This window comes from Maylandia zebra, linkage group LG13, assembly GCF_041146795.1.
Source record: "Maylandia zebra isolate NMK-2024a linkage group LG13, Mzebra_GT3a, whole genome shotgun sequence".
Lineage (NCBI taxonomy): Eukaryota > Metazoa > Chordata > Actinopteri > Cichliformes > Cichlidae > Maylandia > Maylandia zebra.
Genome location: NC_135179.1, coordinates 34736654 through 34761327, shown reverse-complemented (window position 1 = coordinate 34761327; position 24674 = coordinate 34736654). Strand labels below are relative to the sequence as shown.

Sequence of the window (24674 nt, the reverse complement as noted above, 5' to 3'; positions counted from 1 at the left end):
TTGGGACTTTCAGGTGTTTGGACCAATGTTTTATTTTCTGATCAAACCAGAATTCTTTAATGAGCAGCTGGATTTGTCTTGCATTAACTGGCTGAGTTAATGCCAGTTAATGCGACATCGAAGCAGCTGGAATCCACAGTGCGTGTTCATGGAGCTGCATTTTCACCTGCTGGACATCACTACCTGACAAGTTTAACTGTCTTCAGAACATTGCAGAGGCCTTATTGACAGTATTTGTCTCTAATATCTGTGTGAGCAGATTTTCTCTCACATGAAGAGTGTCCTCAGGTAGCCTCTGAATGCTGGACACTCGGAGACCTGGAGACCGTGGCTCAGGGGGTTGGGAAGCGTATCTGTAATCGGCAAGACACTTCACCCGTTGCCTACTGGTGTTGGCCAGAGGGGCCGATGGCGCGATATGGCAGCCTCGCTTCTGTCAGTCTGCCCCAGGGCAGCTGTGGCTACAACTGTAGCTGCCTCCACCAGTGTGTGAATGTGAGAGTGAATGAATAGTGGCATTGTAAAGCGCTTTGGGTGCCTTGAAAAGCGCTATATAAATCCAATCCATTATTATTATTATTATTATTATTATTATTATTATTATTATTATTATTATTAACATGTGTATTAACAAACATGCCATATTGGCCCAGTTTATTTTTCTTATCATTGTTGTGAGGAGACCATAAATAGCATTTGTATTTTCTGTTGTACAGTCCATTTGCTGTTATGGATAAAAAAGTGTCTTTTTTGTTTCAAAATAGCTGATAACTATTCGCTATCACTATTATATTATATTATTTACTGCTATTATATACTATAACTATCACTATTCAACATCCCACCTGTTTCATCTGTGGAATTTGGTATAATTTCAGAGTTTCTAGTTGTCCTAGCACCACAATAAAGAGTTATCTTATCTTATTTAACGATGCAACCACTGAGCTCTCTCAGGAAAAAAGGGTGTCTGGGTTAGAGATGGACCGATCCGATATTACGTATCGGTATCGGTCCGATACTGACCTAAATTACTGGATCGGATATCGGAGAAAAATAAAAAATGTAATCCAATCCATTAAATATCACGAAAGCACCTCACAAAACTTGCAACACGCCGTAACTCGCCTCAGAACGTTAGCACGTCGGAGCAGTATGCATCACGTGATAGAGCGGCTGTGGCATGCAGGACCTGTCGGTGGTCTGGATAGCATGTGGAGCTTCGCTAGCAACCCGGCATTTCATCTCCGACAAAGTTATCCCAGAGAGAAGTAAAGCAAGTGTGTAAGTCCATCTCTGAATGTTTGTAAAGCATTCCTGCGTTAAGCTTAACAAACGATATATGGAGCGACTGCCTCTTCTTGCTGATACTTCAATCATGAAACTGCTTAATGATCAGCTGATCGGCTTTTCTGTCGCGAGTCCGTCTCTGTTGTTTGTTTTTGGCCCACTTTGCACCAGAAAGAGGAAACCAGCGGCTGAACAACAGCAGCACGTTTAAGCTTGATCAGCTGTTGTTAGAATGTATTTAATATTACTTTCTACTCGAGGATCTTTTTCTACAGCTGACGCTGGTAACTGTGCAGGGGCGGATCTAGCAAAGTTTAGCCAGGGGGGCCGATAGGGCATTAACAGGGAAAAGGGGGCACAAAGACATACTTTTCTTTCTTATTCTCATTTAAAATGTCTAGCTTTTAATAAATAATTATCTGACACCCAAAGTTTTAATTTGATGTAAAATGAATAGAAGTCAATTACTGTATATAGTAACTATTAAGTCTAATATACCCTATTAAGCTATAGTACTTTTTCCTTTGGGAAGGTACCATCTGTGCAGTCTGCAGTTCTGTAGAAGAAAGATGTTGAATCTATTTAATATTTCTTGAAAAATAATTGATTGCTGTGCATTTTTTTTCCACACTGCATCAAATTAAGGTTGATTACGTCGATTAAGCATCATGAGGTGGAGCGTGAGGGGTGGTTCCCTATTTTTTATTTATTTATTTTTGTTGTTGCTGGGAGTTGGAACCCTATTAGTTAGGTTGCTTAATATTTATGCTAAGTACTCTTTAAAATACCAGAATAGGGAGGATGGTGTAGGTTTAAGTTTATTAGATTGATCAGTATTGCTGAACTATGAAATTATTTATTTTTTTACATACAGGTATAACAGAATAGCTTTAGTGTAGTTGTTGTTTTAAACTTGAGTATGAACTTACACAAAATGCAGCAAGATATTTAAAAAAAAAACTTTTGTTGATTAAAAAACACTATATCGGATTCATATCGGTATCGGCAGATATCCAAATTTATGATATCGGTATCGGACAAAGTGGTATCGTGCCATCTCTAGTCTGGGTCAAAGGTCATACCTTTGCTCACTATGCTGGGTCATTGCCTCAATGAACAAATGGAAAAATCACCATCCATTGGCTCAGAAGCTGAGGATGCTATTGAGAAAGAAGCTGGATAAAATACAAACCATGAGCATTATGTTCCTTGCGACACTGCTGGACCCAAGGTTCAGAAAACTCTGGTTTCTCAGCCCTGCAAGAGCTAGCGAAGCAGAAAAAGACTGAAAGCAGAATGTGCTTCCGTAATGAGGGCCTCCACCACCTCCTCTTCCTCCACACCACCACCACAGCCATCAACATCACAAACTGTTGAGGCTGTTTCCCACGGTACTATTGTTATTGCATTTGAGTTGCATTTATATAAACTGTTTGTTGGGTCTGTATCTATTATTGTATGATCTACTGTACAATATAAAGCGCCTTGAGGCGACTGTTGTTGTGATTTGGCGCTATATAAATAACATTGAATTGAAAATTGAATTGTTAGTATCGCATAAAACTCTCATTGTTTAGGTAACAACCTGTGGCGTCGCCTGGATGAGAGTGTCAGGCAGACACAGACAAAATGTAACAGCAGATGCGAATATTGAGGTCCAACGGAGCCAAATATTGGAAGGCTGGAGGACCCCCTTAAATACTGGGAGAGACAAAAATATGTCTATCCTCACTTATATAAGTTAGCACTGACATACCTGTGTACCCCTGCCTCATCTGTGCCCTGTGAGTGAGTGTTTTCAAAAGCAGGGGAAATATTGTCCAAAACAAGAAATGGCCTACGACCTGCCACAGTGGAGAAAGTGTTGTTTTTAAACAAAAACCAATGACGTGTCCCCTAAACACTAATCACTGTCCACACGCCAACCACTCCTCACAGTAAATGATCATTTCCATTTTACGCATTTCCAAATAATGGTAAATGGCCTGTATTTATATAGCGCTTTACTAGTCCCTAAGGACCCCAAAGCGCTTTACATATCCAGTCATCCACGCACACATTCACACACTGGTGATGGCAGCTACATTGTAGCCACAGCCACCCTGGGGCGCACTGACAGAGGCGAGGCTGCCGGACACTGGCGCCACCGGGCCCTCTGACCACCACCAGTAGGCAACGGGTGAAGTGTCTTGCCCAAGGACACAACGACCGAGACTGTCCAAGCCGGGGCTCGAACCGGCAACCTTCTGATTACAAGGCAAACTCCCAACTCTTGAGCCACAATCGCCCCATAATCATTTTCCATACTGCTGGTATAAATATACACAGTATACTGCCATCACTACAATATACATGTTTTACACACTCCTTTTGTTGTTGACATTTACAGGCTGTGTGCAAAAGGCCACACTCTTCAAATCCATGCCAACTAATATTTTCACGTCCAGTAGGTGTCCTACTAAAGCAAATGAAGCTTCAAGACGCTTTGCGCTGGGGTGAACCAACTGGATGAAAAGCTTCAGTGCTTCATGAAACTTCATCTGCCCATCACTAGACGACCTGCTCTACCTCCTGAGCTACAGCCACCTCAGAACAAAACTTGGAACAGAAACACTAGAACATGACAAACACACAGCATGTAGAAAGTACAACACAACAAAGAGCAAAGGAAAACACAGGGCTTAAAAACACAGGGGAGTAATCAGGGAATGGGAAAAAGGAGGGAGACACTGCTGGGAGAAATTAGGGCTAACGAGACAGGGGAAGTAAAACTGAATACACTAACATATGACATGGACCTTCAAAGTAAATAGGAAACAAGAAACAATTTACAAAGACAGACTTGAGAGACAGACTGGAGGAATAATAATAATCAAAAACAGCACAACTAATGAATCAGATCATCATACAAATCATAATACAGAAAAACACCAAAACATGAGAAACAGAAAATGCTGGGTCAAAATGACCCAGACCGTGACAAGAGCATGCTGTAGGTATTACAGGTACTGCGCTGCAGTGGTTTGTATCATATCTATCTAATAGACTCCAGTTTGTTCATGTAAATGGAGAGTCCTCTTCACACACTGAGGTTAATTATGGAGTTCCACAGGGTTCAGTGCTAGGGCCAATTCTGTTTACATTATACATGCTTCCCTTAGGCAGCATCATTAGAAGACATAGCATACATTTACACTGCTATGCAGATGACACCCAGCTCTATCTGTCCATGAAGCCAGATAGCACACACCAATGAGTTAAACTGCAGGAATGTCTTAAAGACATAAAGACCTGGATGGCCGCTAACTTTCTGCTTCTTAATTCAGATCAAACTGAGGTTATTGTACTCGGCCCCGAAAAGCTTAGAAATATGGTATCTAAGCAGATTCTTACTCTGGATGGCATTACCTTGGCCTCCAGTAACGCTGTGAGGAACCTTGGAGTCATTTTTGACCAGGACATGTCCTTCAACGCACATATTAAACAAATATGTAAGACTGCTTTCTTCCATTTGTGCAACATCTCTAAAGTTAGAAATATCCTGTCTCAGAGTGACGCTGAAAAACTAGTTCATGCATTTATTACTTCCAGGCTGGACGACTGTAATTCATTATTATCAGGAAGTCCTAAAAACTCGCTGAAAAGCCTTCAGCTGATCCAAAATGCTGCAGCAAGAGTCCTGACAGGGACTAGAAAGAGAGCAGATTTCTCCTGTTTTGGCTTCCCTTCATTGGCTTCCTGTTAAATCCAGAATTCAAAATCCTGCTCCTCACATACGAGGTCTTAAATAATCAGGCCCCATCTTATCTTAATGACCTTGTAGTACCATATCACCCTATTAGAGCACTTCACTCTTGCACTGCAGGCCTACTTGTTGTTCCTAGAGTATTTAAAAGTAGAATGGGAGGCAGAGCCTTCAGTTTTCAGGCCCCTCTTCTGTGGAACCAGCTTCCAGTTTGGATTCAGGAGACAGACACTATCTCTACTTTCAAGATTAGGCTTCAAACTTTCCTTTTTGCTAAAGCATATAGTTAGGGCTGGACCAGGTGACCCTGAATCCTCCCTTAGTTATGCTGCAATAGACGTAGGCTAGTGGGGATAGGTTAATTGGAAACACTAAATTGCCTATAGGTGTCAATGTGAGTGCAAATGGCTGTCTCTGTCTGTGTTAGCCCTGTGACAGACTGGTGGCCTGTCCAGGGTGTACCCTGCCTCTCCCCCTAAGACAGCTGGGATATGCTCCAGCCCCCACCCACCCATCCCCGACACAACTGTAGCATGTGTGAAAATATATGGAATAAAAATAATAAAAATATTTTCGAAGCAACTTCAAGATTGATGACCAAGAACACTTTTTCTCAGTTTCTTAACCTTTACATTCATTATAGGTTCTAAGCATCACAATAGCTACAGATCCATGGATTGCACTAGTGTGTTGCTAAAAAAAAAAAAAAAGCATTTCCAGACTTTAACACAGCTAAAAAGTTCAGCAGTGCCCGCACCAAGACTGAAGCTGTTGTCACTCTTGAAGCTAATGAAATCCAGCACTGTGGCATTTCTCAGACTTCAGTAACCACCGAACAGAGAAAATGGAATGGTGGCATGCAAACAAAATTAATTGAGAAATCAGAAACCATTGCACAATACCTCACTGGTACCTCACTGGTAATTTTTCTTATACAGATGAGTCATTATTTCTGTAACATTATTTAATTCCAGAGGTTTTTAAGTTTGTTTTTGTTTTGTTTTTTGCACTTATTGACTTGCAAAAGCCTATATGACATTTTTTATTTCACCATTCATTAACCGCACAGAAAAGGCATCTTTTAAATATGTTAAAATTTTCTTTAAACAAAACAGTATTATTAAAATTCTTCATGACTGGGCCAAGTGTCCTCTTTTTTGGAAATCAAAATATGGTCACCCTACCTATGGGGATCCATAAAGTATTCTGAATCGAATCTCAATCAAACTGTGGGTGAACAAATTAGATAATGTGATGATGATTACAGCAAAACAAAGGGTTCAGCATGTATATTATCAGATAGGTAATCGTTACTGAGGTGTTTTAGTGTAAGTAAGTAAGTAAAACGACAATATTCTTGTAACAAACTCGTTATGTTAGTGTTTTGCTTCTGCTCGCGGGTCACATCTGGGAACTTCACTGTGCTACACACCAGAAACAAAAACAAATCTATGTAACCTTTGTAGCTTCAGTTATTCAAAATAAAAGTGTGTCCACTCATTCGATATTTCCCGAATTGACAGGAAAACGGTTCTCTTTATTTGGTCTTCAGTCTACGAAAACAACTCTTGGATTAATAACGCGGGCCTTCAGATTGTAAACCCTCCCCCTGTGTGACGGATTTGGTTGACTCCAGGCCCCGGCAGAACCAAGATGGCTACCTGAGCACCGACGAAACGAAGTTCACTTTCTCACTGTAAATACTGAAGCTTGTTGTGCTTCTCCGCCATGGACGGATCACTGTGTGTGGACAATGAATACAGGTGAGCGTCACAGACATATTTTATGCTAAGGCCTAGGGGCTGAAGCCCGGTTGTCTGCAGGATTTTGAGTAGCTCTAATAGCCACAGCAGCTAACTGTGGGTACAAGTCATACCCGTAGTTAGGGGACTGGTGTTTGTACTGGGAATCCTTGTTAGCGGCTGGACAACTCAAGGATATACCTGCACTACAATGAGATAAAACCACCAGGAAGCCATGGTCAGGCCACGGTTTTATAGGTTAGACGTTTACCCAGACACACTGAACGCTGTTCTTAGCTAAGCTAACGTTAGCGAGCTTTGCGCATGCACTCAGCAGGCTAAAGAGTTAGTTTGCTGCCGTGCTGCTTTTCAAATGTCCTCCTTCATGTAATATAGTGTGGTGAGTCCGACAGGTATGTGCACTGAGAAGGCACCCTTGTGTCTGGTTTACTGCCAAGTCCCATATTTTCACTAGTGTAACGTGAAGTAGACCAGATGTTGCACAGCGACAGAGGTGCTGTCGACACCAGGTTGGATGTTTTGGTCGTTGCCAAATAACCCGAGCTGTTCGGATTACACTAATAGCCGCAGCATTGCAGACTCGGCGCTCTTTGAACCCCTTTCGCCGACTCTACTTTACAAATACATATGATTTAATATCAAATTAAATGATCTAGAACGCGGCCTGAGAAAGGGTTGATCAGACTACTTTATCGTTGTCATCTCCACTCCAGACCATCACCATTTTAGGACCATCTTAATACAGTATATATTGTTTATATATATAGTTACACAGTGACAAATTTTTAAGCTTTGCTTCTCTACACCACCATAATGGATTTCAAATCTAACGATGAAGATGTGGTAAGTCCAAACCTTGAGCTTAAATTCAAAGGATTTAACAAAAGTAATGCATTAACTGTTTAAGAATTGCAGCCATTTTTTTTTTACACAGACTCGATATTCAGAAGCACAAAAGTAATCAGAAATACACTGTTGAAAAAAATAACAGGAACACTTTGAAAAAACATCCGATCTCTATGGGGAAAAATATGTTGGATCTCTTTACTGATATGGATTGGGTAATGTATTAGGAATGAAAAGCTTCCATGTGGTTTGATGGAAATAAAACTAATCAGCTGGAGATGGCTGAATTCAAAGACACCCGAAGACACTCCGTAAATCGAAGTGAAAAACAAATTGCTTTGACTTGTTCATTTTGCTGAGAAACTAGAAGAGCAGGCATGGTGCGTTTCCGCCTTTGAGATGCTCTGGAGGACTTTACTGCTGCCATGCTGCCACCTTCAGTTGCTGTTTGTTTGTTTGTGTCTCTGTCTTCAGTTTTGTCTTCACTAACTAAAGCATTCTCTATTTGGGCTGAGACAGCCTTGGTCTTTGAAAAATACTCAGGTTCCTCTTAGTTGCCTGGAGAATCTCTTGGGTTCTTTTTGTAGTATTCGTTGCATCACAATCTATTTGCAGTTTTATAGCTTTTGGCTGAATCTGATCAAAGTATAGCCCCTACACGCCACAGTAGCCCTTTTTCTATTAGTACCTACTTGGGTCGACAGGACCCGACTCAGACCAACTGGTTTGCCATTACGACCCAGTAGTACCTTGTTTGCTGGGGCAGGGCAAACCTTGGGGCAGGGATAGTGCAGTAGGTAGAGTGGTGGCCCCATGATCGGAAGGTTGGGGGTTCCCTACACACTGCTCCTTGGGCGCCCAATGGCTGCCCACTGCTTCACTGAGTGAATGGATTAAATGCAGAGAGGAATTTCCCCGTGGGGATCAATAAAGTATACATTAATATTACCTTGTTTGTGTGCTTGTCGTCATAGCAACGTGTCTGCGCATTGCAGGGTCCCAGGAGAAGCTGGGACCCTGTTTACTAGAAGGTTTTAAAATTTCTGTACTTTTAGGTGACAGGAGACATGTGGCCTGGTCAAAACACAGAGAGCTGCACTCTAAAAGATCTTTAAACATAGTAAACATACCTTGTGTGCCACAGACTGCTCCCAAACACGAGGGGACAAGTAATACCTCTAAAACACTTAAGTTGGCTTTATTAAACATTAGATCTCTAGCTGGGAAAACATTTTTAATTAATGATTTAATCACTGAGCACAGCCTTGATTTTATGTTTTTAACTGAAACTTGGTTGGACCAAAGTAACAGTGTAGCTGTTCTCATCGAGACGACCCCTCCTAACTACAGTTTTATCAGTGAGGTCAGGGCGAGCAGGAGAGGAGGAGGGGTTGCTGTCTTATTTAATGAATCATTTCAATGTAAGCAGCTATCTCCTGGAAGTTTTCAGTCTTTTGAATATGTGGCTTTACAGCTGAAGGCCCCATCCAAAGTTGTGTTTCTTAATGTTTACAGGCCTCCCAAATAGAGCAGGGCGATATGGCCAAAAATATTTATCACGATATATATTTGAAAATTTGCGATAACGATATAACCGACGATATAATTGATGCGAGACAAAATACAACTCCACAACATTACTAGCGCAAAAAGACAACCTTCCATTTATTTTCACTTAAACAAGAAGCTGGTTTTTATGTACATTAAAGCTTTATAAAAATGTAACAGTGCAAATGCAAATTCCTTGCTGAAAGTTTAACCAAAAGGCATTTCCAGTAGAAATGGGCTGACATATCCTGAGCATAACCATGTATAATATCCACTGAAGTTAAAAAGAGGTGCTTTGCAACATTAAACTGCAGTGTGCAGTACGCATTTTTCGGACCATAAGGTGCACGGGATTATAAGGCACATTAAGCGAAACAAAGCAGTCAGATAAATCAAACTTTATTAAACTCATTCTTCTTGCTTCCTCCACTTCTGTACCATTGATTCATTAATGTTGAATTCTCTGGCAGCTGCTCTATTCCCATGTTGCAGTATATTAATGACTAACCTCGTATTGTGGATGGATTATCTCAGTTGTTCTCCTGACTGAAGTTTGGTCCGTTTACAGCATCCTGCCATGCGATTGCATTTGTCTCTAACCATGAAGAACCTTCACGTTAACTTTTATAAGTGGAAAAGTGTTAGTGTTCGTCCTCCAGCTTCACTGTTTATGTTATGCTAACATAGCTGTGTCGCTAGCGATCACGTAGCACATCATTATATACCAGCTAGCCCAACTTCAGTAACCCTACAAACATCACTGCTGTTTAGTTTTCTGTCTTCATTTATGTTGGAAGTGATAGCAGAGCTGTACGTTTGAATTTTTTCAGAAATCTCTCAGTCAGAACATGCAATATCATGCTTAGGTAACTAGCGAAACTAGCGAGCTAACTTCCGCTAGCTTCCTGCTAACTTCTAACTCCGTTAAATGTAATAACTTTTGTTTTCATGGATGCCTGGAAGTTAAACTTTATAGTTACACCTGGTAAAGCAGCAATGCTGATCGTTTTATTAAAGATGAAAGAATTTAGACAGTTTTTAACTCTAAGTGATGCTGCAGTGTTGTTTGACCTGAAGAATACGGAGTTTAGGACCCAGATTACTCCCAGATTTAAGAGCATCTTAGTCCAACAAATACGACAATAACAACGGCCGCTTGCATGTTCTGCAAAAAAATGTGCTTTGTTGTGTATCTGACGGACAAACACCAAACCAGTTCCACATCACGGAAGTTGCACCATTTTTACAAACCAATTCTGGTTCATCTGTTTCACTCAACAATCGGCCATGTGCGTATGAAAACAAAGGCACTGCGCATGCGCGTTTTACTCCCATTCTATCGCGATATTTCATTTTCCTATCGTTGCCTAACATTATACCGGTATTACCGTGAACGGTATAATATGGCCCAGCCCTACTCCCAAATACTGCACAGACTTTTTTAATGACCTTAGTGAACTGCTGTCTGTGATCTGTGTTGATTTTGACTGTGTAATTATTGCTGGGGATTTTAACATTCATGTGGACAACCCTCAGGACAAAGGGACTAAAGACCTGAGTAACACTCTGGGCAACTTTGGGCTGACTCAGCATGTAACAGAGGCCACACATAATAGAGGACACACTCTTGACCTACTGATCTCCAAAGGCCTGAGCATTTCAAAGGTTACTGTGTCTGATGTGGGCCTGTCTGATCATTACTGTGTTTTCTTTGAAAGTAAAATCTCAGCCCACACAAATATATCAACAACAGTGATCACAAAACGGTGTATAACTGAACACAGTAGTGCAATTTTTAACCAGGTCTTCCCATTAACACCTGACCTGCCCAGAGGGTCAGTCAATGAGCTCGTCAATAGCTTCAATGCTAACATGTTAAATGTAATGGACACTATTGCTCCCATTAAGGTGAAGGTTATCTCTGGAAGGAAAAAGTCTCCATGGAGAAACTCCACACTGGTGAAAAATGAAAAAAGAGAGTGTAGGAAAGCTGAGCGCAGATGGAGAAAAACAAACCTCCAGGTTCATTATGACATTTATAAAGAGAAACTTCACAATTATAATTTACAACTGAGGAGTGCAAGGAGGTCCTACTTCTCTGACATCATCACTAAAAACAGCCATAATGCTCGGGTCTTATTTTCTACAGTCGACAGGCTAACAAACCCTCCTGTGTCAGTGGCAGCTGAACTTCATTCGACCATGGCCTGCAATGACTTTGCCAAATTCTTCACTGAAAAAATCCAAAAAATTAGACAAGCAATTGGTACATCAACAGCAGATCCAGGATATGTACTGTGTCCACCGAAAAACTGTTTAAACACCATCAAACAGTTTCACCCGATTAACAGCAAAGACCTGGAGGACATCTTAGGTCAACTGAACTCCTCCTCTTGCTGTTTAGATGTCCTGCCAACAAGTTTTTTCAAAAAGGTCTCAAAGACTTTAGAGTCAAACCTGTTACAGATCGTCAACTTTTCTTTATTATCAGGTGTGTTTCCAGAATCACTAAAAACTGCTGTAATCAAACCTATACTGAAAAAGGACAATCTTGACAAGACACAAATGAACAACTACAGGCCGATCTCAAATCTCCCGTTTTTAAGTAAGATCATTGAAAAAGCAGTTTCTCAACAGCTCAGTTACTTCTTAAAACAGAATAATTGCTACGATGCCTTCCAGTCAGGTTTTAGACAGAACCACAGCACTGAAACCGCTCTGACCAAAGTGTTTAATGACATATGTCTGAATACAGACAGTGGAAAAATGTCAGTCCTAGTTTTACTGGATCTCAGTGCAGCATTTGATACAGTTGACCACAACATATTACTCAAACGACTGGAGAACTGGACAGGTCTTTCAGGAACTGTACTAAACTGGTTCAAAACATACGTAGAAAACAGGAAATACTTTGTATCAATAGGTAACTTCACATCTGAGCAGACAAGTATCACATGTGGAGTTCCCCAAGGTTCCATCTTGGGACCCCTTCTGTTTAACATCTACATGCTCCCACTGGCACAGATTATAAACAACAACAAAATAAACTATCACAGCTATGCAGATGACACACAAATATATATCACAATGTCACCAGGAGACCGAGGCCCTGTACAGGCTCTTGGTAAATGCATTGAGGAAATCAATGACTGGTTGTGCCACAATTTTCTCCAGCTAAACAAAAACAAAACTGAGGTAATAGTCTTTGGCGCCAAAGAAAAACGATTACAGGTCACCAGAGAACTTCAATCTATACATCTAAAAACCACAAACCAGGCGAGAAATTTGGGTGTAGTGATGGATGCAGACCTAAACTTAGAAAAACACATTAAGACAATAACAAAATCAGCTTACTATCACCTCAAGAATATATCAAGGATAAAAGATCTGATGTCTCAACAGGACCTGGAAAAACTAGTCCATGCATTCATCTTTAGTAGGCTTGATTACTGTAACAGCATCTTTACAGGTCTACCTAAAAAATCAGTCAGACAACTACAGCTCATTCAGAACTCTGCTGCTCGAGTCCTCACTAAGACCAAAAAAGTGGACCACATCAGTCCAGCTCTGAGGTCTTTACACTGGCTGCCTGTCCGTCAGAGGATAGACTTTAAAGTTCTGATGCTGGTCTATAAAGCTCTGAATGGTTTAGGACCAAAATACATCAATGACCTCCTGACCCAGTATGAACCTTCCAGATCCCTCAGGTCATCTGGATCCGGTCTTTTATCAGTTCCCAGAGTCAGAACCAGACACGGAGAAGCTGCATTCAGCTTTTATGCTCCTTATATCTGGAACAAACTCCCAGAAAGCCTCAGATCAGCTGAAACACTTAGTTTATTTAAATCCAGGTTGAAGACTCACCTGTTCTCAGCTGCATTTGAATAAAGCACCAAATCCACACTTTAAGCTTAAATTTCAAAACTTACATTTAACTACTGATTTTATCTACTGTTCTGATTTTATCTGTTTTGATTTTATATACTGTTGTTTGTTGTTTGTTTGTTAATTAGTTAGTTAGTTTATTTGCTTGTTTTAATCAATTTTAAATCATGCTTTTTATTTGTTCTTGTTTCTAATGTCTCTGTAAAGCACTTTGAATCACCTTGTTGTTGAATTGTGCTATACAAATAAACTTGCCTTGCCTTGCCTTGCCTAATATGCTACACAAACACTAGAACAAAGGTGGATGTTGAAGCGACCTGCTGCTCTGTCTGTAGCTTTTCGTCACACTCGTGGGGGTCACGGCGTTGTTTTTTTTGTAGCCATTCCCTTTGTTGCTGAGTTTAAAAAATGGCGGTTATGATTTTCTTGAGCTGAGACACTCATGACTAATCAGACACTACTAACCACCCAATCAATGCCATGCAGTCTGACGACGTCACATTTTAGTACCTGTTTTAGTCACTTGAAACCCCAGCCGAGCAGGTACTAAAAAAAGTACCAGGTACTACGATCTGATGGAAATTCCTGAAAACTGTGGTGAACCGTGCCGAGTCAATCCGAAGAGGTACAAACGGAAAAGGGGCTAATGCATCCTGATACTTCTGCTAGCAGTCATGTCATGGCCTGGTTCCACTGGCAGACACATACACTATGGCATAACATTCGCAGGTGATGATGTACTCGTGGGGTTATGGTTGAGGTCATTACCTATGCATTTCTATGCGTTCCTTATCTTCCCTCTATATATTTTTAACACTGTCTTGCAGATTTATCCTATTTTTCTGCTTTTTATTTCCCAGAGTTGTGCAGGCTCTCTCAGACATGTTGTGATGAAGTCTTATTTGGTCTTTCTGTTTCTAAATGTTATTTGTGGTTTGGTCTGTGGCAAAGCCAATGTATTCCCCTTCATTTGACAAAAATATTCCTACTTCCATAATGTTGTAAAGGGTTTTTTCTTAACAGTGGAAATTATTCTGCAATCATCCCCTTTAGTAGTTTTCTGTGCTCCTTCAGACCTTTTGGCATTGATGATCTAGCCAGTGCATTCATGCACCACATCACTTCTAAATGAACCTACTGTATCTGAGACGGAGGGTTATTTGGGTTAATGTCAGCTTTCTTCACTTGCATGGCCATCACTTTGGGATCTTTTAATGAGAGCTTCAGTGGAAAGCTGTTCAAGCTTAACTTGCAATCCACTGCAGATCTTTTATTTGCTTTATTTGTCATCTGGCTGTGAGAACTGTTTAACATTCAGTTGTCTAGTGTCTTTTGACTGTCTGAAAATGCGAGCCTGTTAATTCATCATTTTGGTTTAGTTTTTGGATTTAAGCAGAAAGTGTACTGTCGTCTGATTTTGATTGTTTGAATTAAAATTCTCTGAATTGTCACTGTCAAAATACTTATGGACCTAATTGTATGTTTCAGTCACTCAGAGTAGCAATATTTTAACATAGAGGGTCAACCTGATGGGGCACAACAACACTGTTCCACTTCAGAATGAATCTACTATCAAACGGTGACTGCAGTTTTGTATTTTAGGAAACATTTTTTCCCTCATACTGTAAAGTTATTTTGTGGTAAAATTTAAATGATGAGTGAGCCGGCTATAAAAGCTGATTTTCCCTTTGTAAGGTTCCCCTCTGAAGTCTCACTTGTTCATTTCTCTTCTTGAATGGCTATACAATTAGTGGTGTGCTGTAAGCACATGCCTAATTTTGTCCTGAGAATATATTCCTGATGTTTGTGATAAGACTTGATAATTAAGAGGAAGGCCCTGGGGTGATTTTCATGAAGAGAAAGTGTTTGTGTATGAGAGTGAAGCTATTAAAACCTGGCCCTGTGGTAATGGAGCCAGCTGATTTCTCTGGTAACACAGTTAGGGATTTTAAACAGGCTCATATACACATAAACCTGCATACCTGTTGCACAAACATGCATTTGTTCATAGCAATGAACAGGGATTTGTTATTATTGTTATTTGACTAGCATTAAGGTGTGCATCTGTGTTCATGCTATTGAGGGGAGGGGCCGTGTAAAGTTCTGTGTCAGCTGGAGTACCGGTAGTTGAAAATGGCACTTTTAGTGTCAACACAGTTAGATATGATCCAATAGTAATATTGATCAGTATCAATTAATGCATTTCCTTGCATTTTTGATCTTCAGTGGATAGGACCTATAAACCAGCAGTCCCCACCTTTTTTGTGCCACAGACCAGTTTATATCTGACAATATTTTCACGGACTGACCTTAAAGGTGTGCAGTGTGGCTCCCTGTACCTCCTCAACAGGAGCTCATGAATGAATAAATGGTGTGTCACAAAAATTTGAATATCATTACATTTTTATGTGATTTAATTAAAGGCTTGTATATTATGTGAACTACTTAGAGTCTTTGTTTTAATTTTGATGGTTATTGCTTATAGATCATGAACATAAGAAATCCAGTATCTTAGAGTATGACATTATTTCATTTTGCCTTTCTGTACGAATAAAGTCCAACCCCACCCCTAACTTTTTCTTATTCTCAGAATGGACAGGGTAGGGTAGTGATTGGTCAAATTTAAATATCATCTGATGGCATGATTCACACATGTTTAATCTCACAATGGAAAGTCACTCCTCTGCCTGAAAGATTACAGCTTGGAGGTTTTTGACTTCCGATGCAAGCAACAGCCTGAACTCAACTGCTTTAAAAGGCTGACTGTTCAGAGTGTTGTATTGTAGCATTTCAAGGAGAGTTGACTGGAGAATAAAAGTGTAATAAGAAAAGCTACACAAGCAACAGGTATGATGGCAGCCACCTGTACAAGGAGACTACTTTTGATACCAGAAGAAAGGTCACGATCAAAATTATTAGGGTTTCGCCTACTGGCCTGCTTCAAATCCACCTCCATCGTCCCGATACCCAAAAACTCCAACCCATCTTGCCTCAATGACTACCACCCAGTAGCACTCACCCCCATCATCACTAAGTGCTTAGAGCAGCTGGTCCTAGCACACTTCAAATCCTGTCTCCCCCCCACCCTGGACCCCCACCAATTCGCATACCGCCAGAACAGGAGCACAGAGGATGCAGTCTCCATCGCACTGCACTCTGTCCTCTCACACCTGGACAACAACAACACCTACACCAGAATGCTGTTTATAGACTTCAGTTCAACATTCAATACAATCCACCCCTCACAACTCATCAGGAAACTGACAGACCTGGGCATCAGTTCCCTCATGTGCAAATGGTTACTGGACTTCCTGACCAACCGCCCCCAACATGTCCGGCTGGATAACCGCTGCTCATCTACCATCACGATGAACACCGGTGTACCACAAGGCTGTGTGATGAGCCCTTTCCTCTACTCCCTCTTCACCCACGACTGCAGACCTGCTGATGGTTCCAACACCATCATTAAGTTTGCAGATGACACCACGGTGATTGGCCTCATCAGTGACAACGATGAGGTGGATCGTCTGGCTGAGTGGTGCGACAGAACCAACCTGCTGCTTAACACCGAGAAGACCAAGGAGCTCATCGTGGACTACAGGAGGAATGCTGACCCACATCCACCCATCCACATTAAGGGGACGGCTGTGGAGCGTGTGAGCAGCTTCAAGTTCCTGGGAGTCCACATCTCCGAGTATCTCACCTGGACGACCAACTGCTCCAAGCTGGTCAAGAAGGCTCACCAGCGCCTCTTCTTCTTGAGGACTCTGAGGAAGAACCACCTGTCCTCAGACATCCTGGTGAACTTCTATCGTTGCACTAGAGCTGGGCGATAGAACGATAATGATATGTATCGCGATATAACTTTTACTCGATAGAGAAACTATCGCGATAGACCTCGCCGCTCTTCTCCTCTTAAAAAAAAAAAAAAAAGACCAGCCAATCCAAATTAAGTAGCGCAGAGCCGAACCAATCACAGCCACAGCGTCACATCGCGTGACTTGTTACGTACAGCACAAGTGCCAAGCTGCACGTGTGTTTGTTTGGGAAGCAGCCAGCGGGTAATGGAGGAAATGAGTGTGCCGACTAGAAAAATCAACCGAGCGTGACCGAAGAGAAAACAGATGATGGTTCCAATGCCGGAGAGATTGTCAAACGGAAGAGCCATAGAAGTTCCGTAGTGTGAAGGTATTTCGGCTATTTCAAGTCTGACAAAAAACAGAGTAGCGTGCACTGTAAATTGTGCCGAAAGCAAGTCTGGAAATACAATAAACTGGTGCATGCGTCACACTGTGCGCCACGTTATTGTTTCGGTGAAATGAATTTCTACAATACTGTTACTGTTAATTCTACTCTCTGCAGTGTTTAAATGCTTACATATACACACAGTTACTGTCCCTCCACACATACGACTCGGTTCTGCTTCTATGCCCCAGCTTTGTTTACTTTTTCCCACCGAGGCTTCTAGACTTCTGATTGGCCAACATTTCTGCATGGTTAGGAATCTAGCGCCACCTGCTGCTTTGGCATGTTCATAGCAGCGTTTTCCTTCATTTCAGCCTTTATGTGTGGACGGGATTATTTTTTTAAAACGAAAACGGAAAATCTCCGTTTTCAAAAATACCCGCGTACGTGTGGACGTAGCCTCAGTCTCTGACTGGAAGCGCTAATTCGTCAGACTAAAGTAACTGTTAAAACTGTTTGAAAAGCTAAGCTATACAACAAGGAGAGATTGAGAATTTCCTTTTAGTTCTCAGTTTATTTGATATTGACAAAAGTTAGTCAGTTTTGTCTGTTCTTCTGTAAAACAAACAAAGATTTATCTTTAGAATTAATATTTTGTTTCTAAGTGGAATTGACAATTTAGTAGTCTGTTTCGTTTGTTCTATTTTGAAACTTAAACGCTTTAGCGGCTGCCTTTTGTGTAGTTTGCAATATTTGCCTTTATTTATCTGGAAAAGTCTCATGTTCCTTAAGTACATCTACCCTGTTGAACTTCATCCATCCATTCGCGTCCGCTTAATGGATGAACTTATTATGGGAAATAAATATTTAAATAAAAACAAGGTGCTGATTATTTCACATTTTACTTGTGAGCAACGGCACAATTAAATCTTACAAATATAGTTATTTGGCTTATATCGTGATAGATATCGTTATCGCCTGAAATGAAAAAAAAAACATATCGTGATATGAAAAAATCTCATATCGCCCAGCTCTACGTTGCACCATCGAGAGCATCCTGACCAACTGTATAACAGTCTGGTACGGGAACTGCTCTGCCTCGGACCGGAAGGCGTTGCAGAGGGTCGTGAAAACTGCCCAGCGCATCGCCAGAGCACCACTTCCTGCCATGAAAGACATCTACAGGAAGCGGTGTCTGAAAAGGGCTGGGAAAATCATCAAAGACCCCAGTCACCCATCACATGGACTCTTCACCCTCCTGCCCTCTGGGAGGCGCTACAGGAGCCTCCGGACTAAGACCACCAGGTACCGGAACAGCTTCTTCCCCACAGCTGTCAGACTCCTGAACTCTGCCTCCTGACATCTGACCCACGTTAACACATGGACTGAACACACACACACCCACAATGGACAACTGTACCCTCAAACACACAATAATAACATGGACTGAACCGCCACTCACAACCACTAGCACTTTATATAGCCTCTGTAGAAACTATCCACACCCTCACTTATCTTAACTGCACTACTGTATAGCTCTGTGTAAATAATCATTCTGTACATTCGATAATCTTTAACCCTACAACTGTTTACAACTTGCACAGTTCCCATTTCTGTATAGCTGTATATCTCAGATTCTGTAAAGTTATTTATTTCATATTCTGTATAGTTTTTCATATTTATATCCTGTTCATAGCCTGTACATAGCTTGTACTCACTACAGCCTGTACATACTTATAGTTATAGAATATTCACAACATACTTCATACCGTGTACATTATAACATACCGTAATAGACCCATTTCTGTAATATACTCACATATCTATATTATTGCTAATATATATATTGTAATATATCTATATCACTAAAGCACTTCTGGATGGATGCAAACTGCATTTCGTTGCCCTGTACCTGTGCATGTGCAATGACAATAAAGTTGAATTCTATTCTATTCTATTCTAATAACTTGAATTTTCTGTATTTTTTTTTCTGTACTCCTATGCTCACTATCTTAATCACTCCTATCTCATCTTTCCTTTTTCAGATGGTGGCACCAATGTTGAGCTGAAGGACTTGCAACTGTGGATGGAAAGCTGTTCAAGTAATGTCAGTACATTTTATTCCTTATTCAACTTTAGTCCATCTTCATGTTCTAGAGGCATCAGAGTTATACTACAGTGCCGATCAAAAGTTTAAGACCACTTGAAAAATGGCAAAAAATCTTATTTTGCATGTTTGGATCTTAACAGGGTTAAAGTAGAGTTTTAACATGCAACAAGAAGAAATGGGAGTGAGATGAAATATTTTTCAATCATGCAATTTATTGAAAACAATGCTTAAACTGAAACAGGCTGTTTTTACACCTGATCAAAAGTTTAGGATCACACCTCCAAAAAAAAACACCCCCTAAACAGAAATCAAGTTTCCAAACATGACCAAAGCGGTGTGTAAGCAAAGTATTCAAACACGGCTAACTTGCATGAGCATGTAAGTGTCAATCATCCGGCTGATTATGCTAGGTGTCACCAGCTTCTGCAGCTCCATCAACAAGCATTTTGAAGTGATCTTAAACTTTCGATCAGAACTATAGTCATCTACAGATCTTATCCTGATACATTTTATCTGTGTAATCAGTGTTTTCTCAAATTTTCATTGAGACAGTATTGTGCAAAAGTCTTGAGTAAAAGTATGCCCTATTGCCTTCACATAACAAACATCTTAGGAATAAACTGTTTCTCTCTTAAGACACTTTATTTTCAGAAATGCTTCATTTGTTCTCATTTCTGTAGTCTAAATTATTTATTTAGATGTTGCCTCAAAATTGGCATATCTCAGCATGACCAAAAAGGGGATTGTGTTGATCTAGAGTAGCATTTTCAGTGGAGAAATGTTTTGTCACTCATCAGACTCAGCTGTCTGCAGGTTTCCCCAACCTTATAAACGGTGACTGAAGTACCTAGTTCCTTGGATGAGTGACGAAACATTTCTCCCAAGAAAACGCTGCGACCCTGGCAAAGGGAAGACAAAAAAAAAGTGTCAGACCTAAAAAATTAATTAATTAATTAAAAAACATTTTTAAAAAAGCTTTTCTTTCCAATTTCCTTAGATTACTATGACCGAGAACCTTCACAGACATACTTACATAAACCTAAAAGTTAGGGTTACTGAAGTTGGACTACCTGGTATATAATGTTGTGCTACGTGATTGCTAGCGACACAGCTATGTTAGCATAACATTAGCACAGTGAAGCTGGAGGATGAACGCCAACTTTTTTTCCACTCGATAAAAGTTAACGTGAGGGATTCTGGTGGTCAGGGACAAATGCAATCGCATGGCAGGATGCTATACACGGGCCAAACTTCAGTCAGGAGAACAACTGAGATTATTCATCCACAATACGAGGTTAGTCATTAATATCCTGCAACAACATGGGAACAGAACAGCTGCGAGAGAATTCAACATTAATGAATCAATGTTACGGAAGTGGAGGAAGCGCAGTTTTTGGCTTTCCCCATATTTCAAGAGTGCTTCATCTCTTTGCTGTGACTGTCGCCCGGCATAATTTGCAGATGATAATGGTTGTAGCCGCTGCGATGCTTTCGACCAAAACAGGCGCAGCTTGATGACATCATCAACATGCGCTATCGCGCTAGAGCGGTATAGAGATTGACAGACCACGTGACTTTCGCGCATTGCATGCCGGTAACTCGTGGCAAAACAATCCAAGTACCTGCATCAAATGCAAGCATTTGCAGCACCGCAAAACGTTCATTCTTCGGTTCCAATAAATTCTTGCTTTTTCTTTGCCCCCCAAAAAGGTATGTACAAAACGAAGGAGAACAATGCCGGTCCGTACAAAGACAGACTTAATGAAAAGTCAAAGAAAAGATACGAGGAAAAAAATCAAACCAGTGAAAGTGTTAGATCCTTACGAGCACACAGAGGGACAAAATACGTTAGCGTGCTGCCCAACTTCACCACGCTCATATTTATAATTATACGGTTCTTGGAGTGAGTGCATACACTCATGAAGTTTAGTAACTTCAGGTCACTGCAACAAGCCCAGGTACAGTTTACCGACGGATGGGTGCAGGACCTTGAAATGCACCGTGTAGAAAGTAAAGACCATCGTACATATCATAAGTTTACCAGCCTCACAAATCGTCGTCATAAATACACATTTGTTAACCGTTTATTAATATAACCTTTGAGCTCAACGGTAATTAATTAGTAGTAGAAATAATTTCTGGTACGCATCACAGAGATGTAGCAGTGACAATAATACTGTATGCTGTAATCGTACTGGACAATTAGTGATACAAAAAACCTGTTTTATCCTGTGAATAAAAGTACATGTTTTTGTCAATGTACCATAATAACAGAAGCGAAACACAATATTGTGTCAGGACAATTCACTATTTATGCACAATAAACAAAGGAGCATAGCGCCACAATTTCTGTTCAGCGCCAGACTTGCTTGTAACCTATATCACCAATTATGTTAAGAAAAATGACGGATTAACTACAACAGCAGACTGACCTTTGTGGAAATGCTTGGAGCAGACTAACCTGTGAGCTGGAGTGTTCTGGGACGTTATATTTGGTCTTTGAATGGCTGCAATCCAGACCATCCGTCGCCTCTTTGTTACTTCGGAAACATGGCTCGAACAATTTCTCTTCAACGACGTAATCCGATAACAACCGATCTCTTTACCCGTCGGCTTTCCGTGGCTGTCATGCGACCGGCTATTGCAGTTAATAATACAACAGCTTCTTGCCATTTTTTGGGCTTCTTTTTATCGCTGTATAACTGATTTCAATTGAAAGCCTGCGTGCGCTAGTACCTCTTGCCACGAGTTCCCAGAATTCTTTGCGGTTTTACCCCTGAGTGACGTCACATTTTCAATCTCTATAGTCAAAATCTCTATCGTTGGCCAAATTTATATCGTTTCTATCGTATATCGTTTATATCGCCCACCCCTAGTAACTACCAGAGTTCCTATACTTAAACTCTCACTATCACTAAAACTCTCGTCTAAACCAAGTGATTTTTTTCTAGTGTAGCAATGAAACAGATGTTAAAGTGATGCAGAATTGGCACATTGCTGAGTATTGACAATTTACTTTCTTTGTACTTTGTAAATTCTAGGGGAATGGAGGGGGAGGAACACAAGCTATAAAATGTGTAGTTGATTTTGCTTTGTCCATGGTGTGTGTAGAGTAGTACTTTCTTCTGTTTAATATCGTAATTGTGGCTACAGAAAACATGGAATTTTTGAGAATGGCTCTAAGAACTAACAGCTGATGTCTAGTGAATCATTTTTCCCCCTTACCCTTTGTTGTAATTTTCACTGCCTTTTTCTCACCCTCCCACTTGTCTCTCCCCATTTTCCAGGTGTCTTTCGGCAATGTACAGACAATGTGTCCCAAGGAGGGTCGGCCCCAAAATACATTCTACAAGCATTGATGCTTCCATGGCTGACGGACTTGTCAGGCATCTGCAAAAGAAGAGACACTCGCATTGTGCAATATCTGCTTAAACTTTTTAAGAACTGCTGACCAACCGGCAGGAACTTGAGATTGAACTTTTGGTGTGGTATTGAAGACCCCGACCAGTTCTCAGCCAGAGACCACTGGTGTTGGTGTTCATTTTTATTGACCCATCTTACATTTCTTACTCTTCAGACCCTGTATTGGTACCTTTCAAATTGGAGAAAGGAAGTTGCAGAGTTTTTTGTTTGTTTGTTTTTTGACACTGCTGAGCCATAAGGACAGAAGAGGTAATGGATGATGTTGGCCATGGTGACGTAGTGTAAATGGCTATTCTTCAGCACATCCCGGTGCCAGTATCTACTGCTCGATCTTCCTCTTCCACTCCCCTCTCCTCTTGCTCCTACTTCCCTTATCTGCTGTCCTTCCTTAATCATTACTGCCTCTTGCTGTCCAGTCCTGCCTTTACCCTCCAAACACCATGGTGGGTTCAGGGTTGGGTGTTTGGAAGCTAATGCGAGGTGTCCGCCAGCTAGAGCTCCATCGCCTCATCCTGGCGCTCATCATCTTCTGCTTGCTGTCCATGGCCTTTTTAGCTTACTATGTCTCCAACAGCCCAAAAATCAAGGAGGCCCCTCCTTTACCTTTTAGTGATTGTGGCGGAGGTGGTGGGATTTCACTAGGAGTAAGTACGGGCGATGCAGAAGGAGGGCCAGGTGGCCAGAGGGCACCACTTTTTCTTCCTCCGCGCCAGGGACAACTACACCATGTTAAGGATAATTTAAAGACGGAGCCTGTGGTTCTGGTATTTGTAGAGAGCATCTATTCCCAACTGGGCCAGGAGATTGTAGCCATATTGGAGTCAAGTCGCTTTCACTACCGGACAGAGATTGCTCCTGGTAAAGGTGACATGCCCACATTGACAGAACGTAACCGTGGACGCTATACTTTGATCATCTATGAAAATGTCTTGAAATATGTCAATCTTGATTCGTGGAACCGTGACTTGCTGGACAAGTATTGTGCTGAGTATGGAGTAGGTGTCATTGGCTTTTTCAAAGCGAATGAAAACTCTCCTTTCAGTGCACAGCTCAAAGGCTTTCCTCTCTATCTACACTCGCACTTGGGACTCAGGGACTACCGCATCAACCCCGCTGCTCCTCTACTCTACATCACCAAGCCTAATCAGATGGAGCAGGGCTCCTTACCAGGCGATGACTGGACCATTTTCCAGTCTAACCATTCTACCTATGAACCAGTGCTTCTAGCTAGAACCAAGACCTCAGATACACTGGCGCATTTTGGACCCAGCCCTTTGCGGGCCCTTCATGCCACAGTAATCCAAGACTTGGGGCTCCACGATGGCATTCAAAGAGTTCTTTTTGGAAATAATCTCAACTACTGGCTTCACAAGCTAGTGTTTGTGGATGCTATTGCCTACTTGACAGGAAAGAGACTGTGTTTGTCCTTGGACCGTCACATCCTCGTAGACGTGGACGACATATTTGTTGGCAAGGAGGGAACCCGTATGAAGGTGTCTGATGTGGAGGTGGGTGAGCCTTGTCAGCCGTACATACAGTTGGTTCCTCTGTTTTGTTTTGTGTTTGTTTTTATTTACAGTACCAAAGTTTTTGCAATTTTGCCTTGGTACACCACCAAAGTTGATTTTAAGTCAAACAATCAAGATGTGATTAAAGTGTAGAATATCACCTTCAATTCAAGGGGTTTAACAAATACATTACATTAACTGTTTAGGAATTATATCCATTTTTATGCACAGTATCCCATTTCAGAGGTTTCTAAGTAATTTTATGTATATGGATTATTTTTAATGCTCAGATGAAAATTCTTTGCAGTTTCCTTAGACATCACCAAGTCTCACTGAAGTTAAAACAGAAAGCAGAAAATGAAAAGCCGCGCTAT

General features: G+C 41.1%; 1 protein-coding gene across 1 annotated transcript in view; it reads left to right on the top strand.

Annotated features, from left to right (window-relative positions):
- Window positions 1–6635: 6635 nt before the first annotated feature.
- The window catches only part of LOC101477074 (bifunctional heparan sulfate N-deacetylase/N-sulfotransferase 2), a 51718-nt gene continuing 33679 nt past the window's right edge, over window positions 6636–24674 (top strand). Inside the window, exons 1-3 of the mRNA XM_076891954.1 lie at window positions 6636–6795; window positions 19305–19366; window positions 22657–24300. Of these exons, the coding sequence (XP_076748069.1) occupies window positions 23233–24300 (1068 nt within the window). The 5' untranslated portion in view covers window positions 6636–6795; window positions 19305–19366; window positions 22657–23232. The remainder of the gene's footprint in view (window positions 6796–19304; window positions 19367–22656; window positions 24301–24674) is intronic.